The following is a 4313-nucleotide window of genomic DNA, read 5'->3' as shown; positions in this document are numbered from 1 at the left end:
GGGGGTACCCCCCGCCAAAAAAAAAAGGAGTTACAAGGAAGAACCTTCCTTGAGTCCCAACAAATAGAAACCTTTCCTGAGTGTGGGGCCCTGAATTCGGACTTCTAGTCTCCTAAAATGTGGGAAAATATATTTCTGTTTGCTAAAGCCATCCATGTGTGGTGTATCTGTTGTAACAGCACTAGATAGCTAAGACAGAAGCAGAGCGTGTTTGTTATTCAGTTGTCTTTTATGAATGGAAGCTAAAATACAGATGGCGAGAATCAGTTCTTTGTATGTTGTCATTACTGGTCTGGGAAAGACCCTTTCTCATGCTCATTCATTTATTTCCTTTTTACCCATGTATCCCATGCTCATTCTCCTCTGACTATGAATAACCAATCTATTGCATTCAGTATGTATCTTTTTATTTGTATATATTCTTATGAAATACAAATCATGGTTTTGTGTACGTATACATTTAATTTAAATGAAATGGTGTCATGCTATGCTATGTGATGGTAAGTAAAAAATTGCTGTAAAATAATAGAAACCTTTATTAAGCAAAAAGATCAAATGTGAAGCTATTATTCCTCGACATATCCTCCATCTAGGTCTATGCGCTTGTAAAAGTGATGTTTCCATTCTTGAACCTTTCCTGGAAGAATTTTGAGCTGTTCTATTTGCACCACATCACAATGGCAGACTTGAGGGACAAGAGTTGCATTCTCTTGAAATGTTTTCTGATTTTTGAGATAAAAAAGAAGTTGGAAAGGGCAAGATCAGCCTGTAGGGTGAATGGGGCAAGGTTTCTCCTAGGGCAGGCCTTGCTACCCTCAGAAAATGAGCAGGTGAATTATTGAGGCGGGAAAAAAATCAGCCCAACTTTCCTGACCTTTGCTTCACTAAGGCAATGTTCAATTTTCTTAAGATATCTTCCCAATAAGTCCCAGTGGCGTTCCTGTGTCCTTCAAGAAAATCTATCAAGTAGACCCCTTTTGAATTTCCAAAACAGTTACCATCACGTTCTGAACATACTTCTCTGCCTTGAATGAAGCTAGCCCAGCAGATGCCTTCCAGAGCCACTTTTTCGATTGGATCTTTTCTTAAAGTCACTCTCAAGAGAGGAACTTAAGAGTAGTATGGAGGTAATGTGTCTGCAGTCATCCACTGGTCACAGAGGCGTGTTTAAACATGTTTTATTTGGAATAAGCCCATGCATGTATGAACTGGAATCCTTATGGCAATACTTTTTGGCTTACCCTCATATTTTATTCCTACTATAACTTCTTTTCTTAACTGATCTAAGTGAAGCAGTACGTTTTACAGGCCCATTCATGATGCTTTGGGTTCATTTAGTCTGTTGCTTCCAGTGGAAAAATGATATCCATGGTGTGCACCCACCATAAGTTATGCATTCTCATTCCCAGCAATGGACACACAGGCTGCATTGCTATCAAAAATTCTACTGCTACAAAGAACATTGAGATGGTGTTCCCATACATGGCTCCTTTATGTGCTGTGTGAATATTGCTGTGGGTTGTATATAGAAGAGTGGAATTGCTACTTTATAGAATATACATGGATTCCATTTACCAAAGTGCCAGATGTAGGGACTGCTATCACTCCCATTTCAAAGGTGAGGTATCTGAGGCTTTGAGAGCTTCAACAACAACTTACCCAAAGGGATAGTTAGGAGTCAAATTCAGGAAGTCCTGTTCTAAAATTTGACCTTCTAATTCTTTGCCATCATTTTTCGCTGAATTCTTGAGACTTGAGGAGAGTTTAATAAAAACCCTAGAGATAAAGTTTCATTGCTTTTAGTTTTTCATGTTCTTAAACCTAGGAATCCAAATAGACTGATATCTTTCAAAAGCACCTACTTTGTCCATACTGTAGTATAATTGTTTTTCTCTGATTTTCATATCCTGTGGTGGGCAGCAATAAGAGCTGCAATGATCATCCAGAATTGGTACCGAAGTTACAGCGCTCGGTTGAAGGTTAGACAACGCTATGCCCTCACCATCTTCCAGTCAATCGAATATGCTAATGAACAAGGCCAAATGCAGGTTCGTTTTGCAAGCTTGTCTTTTCTTTGGGTAAAATGTTTCCCTTTGCCCCATCCTCACCCACCTTCACCCATTGTTATGAAAAGAATGAATGTTTGGGTCTATTTTAAGCTGAGAAACTTTGGTATAAGGCTTTATTAGCAGATGTAGTGACATTGTCTTGGCACTACCGATTGAAAGTGAATGTAATTTGAGGAGAGGATGGTATTTCTCAATTCTAAAGTTCACATTTTTAGGGGGACTCCTAGATGCCTAGTTAGCTAATTAAGATGGTCTTATTCTGTCCTTGAGTATGTATCCAAAAAGGAAGTAAAGTTGTTACTTTATGAAAGAATACTTTATGAAATTGAAAAATGAAAGGATTTCCTAAGAACAAATCTTTGGGAATTCTAGAAGAACATGTAAGTGGTGGGGAAGGCCTGTTAAAAGCTTCCAAAAAGGATACATAAATGTAACTTGAATTCTAATTAACATAAAAGGTGTTTTTCAATAATAAATGGTTTGGGGAAGGTTTCCAATAGAATTGTGAATGAAGAAAATCAACTTGTAGACCTGTATGTAGACTCTTATGTTGTATCATATACAAAAGAAGAACACATAGCAAAAGTTTGGAAAAAGAAACACAGCAAACTGTTCACCATAATTATTTGTAGAACAGGAATAGAACTGGTGAATGGTGGGGGTGTTAAGAAATACTTTCATTTTATTTCTATCTTGGTTTTAGATTTTTCAATCATATGTTTAATTTTATATGATCATCTTTCTAAAGATGATTAACAAAATTTCAACAACAATGAAAGAAAAAGCTAGATTTATTCTTGGCAGCTATAAAAATGTTAGGTCATAGAGGGAACCTGTCTGCAGTCACCCCCTGGTCACAGAGACGTATTTAAACAGTCTTTCCTCTGGTTAGAAACGCAAGGCATTATCATGGTGGATATAAAGTCAGAGTAAGCCTCTCAATTGACGTACTTTATACACATAAAACCATTGGGACTTTCCTCTCTCTTGACTTTTTTATAGCTTTATTGTTATAATTCACATACCATACAATGCTCTGTAGAAGTCGATTGTTATTAGCATATTCACTGTTTTTCAGCTATCACCACAATCAATTTTAAATAGTTTCGTTGCCCACCCTCAAATCCCTGTACCCATTCTCAGTCATTTCCTCCACTCCTTCTTTCCCAGCCGCAAGTAACTATTCCTCTCTTTTCTGCCTTTCGGGATTTGCCTTTTCTGGATATTTCATATAAATGGTGTCATACCGTATGCATGTAATCGCTTATGTCTGGTCTCTTTCACTTAGCATAATGTTTTCAAGTTTCTTCTGTCATAGCATGAATTGTACCCCATTGTATGGATAGGCTACATTTTGTTTATCCTTTTCTCAGATAATAAACCATTTGGGTTGTATCCATTTTGGGGGCTGTTAAGGGTAATTTTGCTATAAACATTTATGTAAAATTGTGTGTGTGTGAACACATACTTTAAATTTTCTTAGATATATACCTAGGATTGGAATTGCTGGATCACAAGGGAGTTCTGTGTTTAACTTTTTGAGAAACTGCCAAACTGTTTTCCAAAACAATTGCACAATTTTACATTCCCACCAGACTGTATTAGGATTTGAATTTTTTCACAACCTTGTCAACATTTGTTATTATCTGTCGCTTATGATGAGGATGAGGGTGCTTATCCTAATGGAAGCACTGTTGGTTCAGTGGTAGAATTTTCACCTTCCACACAGGAGACCACTTGTCTGTTAGGTTTCAGCTGAGCTTACAGATAAAGCAGACTAGGAAGAAAGGTGGGGCAATGAACTTGTGGAAATTAGACAATGAAAAGTCTATAGAGCACGACTGCCTGATCCTCGTTCCACCATGGCGGCAGTGTGGGATGGGGCAGCATTTTATTCTGGGGTCACTATGAGGCAGACTGGAAGGCAGCAAACGGCAAGAAGTGAGTACAGAGGGAGGGGGGAGCAAGGAGGTAAGGTCAAAAATGAGGAGCTGATGCCAGGGCCTTAAGTGGAGAGCAAATGTTTTGAGAATGATGAGGGCAATGAATGTACAAATGTGCTTTACACGATTGATGCATCGTGATAAGAGTTGTATGAGCCCCTAATAAAACGATTAAAAAACAAGAAGTGAGTACAAAGGGGTATCTTATTGTGGTTTCTATTGATGGTTAATTTTTTTAAACATTTTATTAGGGGCTCATACAACTCTTATCACAATCCATACACACATCAATTGTGTAAAG

General features: G+C 37.8%; 1 protein-coding gene across 1 annotated transcript in view; it reads left to right on the top strand.

Moving 5' to 3' along the window:
• The window catches only part of PPEF1 (protein phosphatase with EF-hand domain 1), a 155147-nt gene that overhangs the window by 62202 nt on the left and 88632 nt on the right, over positions 1–4313 (top strand). Inside the window, exon 5 of the mRNA XM_013006490.3 lies at positions 1921–2048. Within this exon, the coding sequence (XP_012861944.2) occupies positions 1921–2048 (128 nt within the window). The remainder of the gene's footprint in view (positions 1–1920; positions 2049–4313) is intronic.

The sequence above is a fragment of the Echinops telfairi genome, unplaced genomic scaffold (genome assembly GCF_000313985.2).
Source record: "Echinops telfairi isolate 266 unplaced genomic scaffold, ASM31398v2 ScPeMD7_53;HRSCAF=182, whole genome shotgun sequence".
In the NCBI taxonomy this organism is placed as follows: domain Eukaryota; kingdom Metazoa; phylum Chordata; class Mammalia; order Afrosoricida; family Tenrecidae; genus Echinops; species Echinops telfairi.
This window is presented reverse-complemented; position numbering and strand designations above follow the sequence as displayed.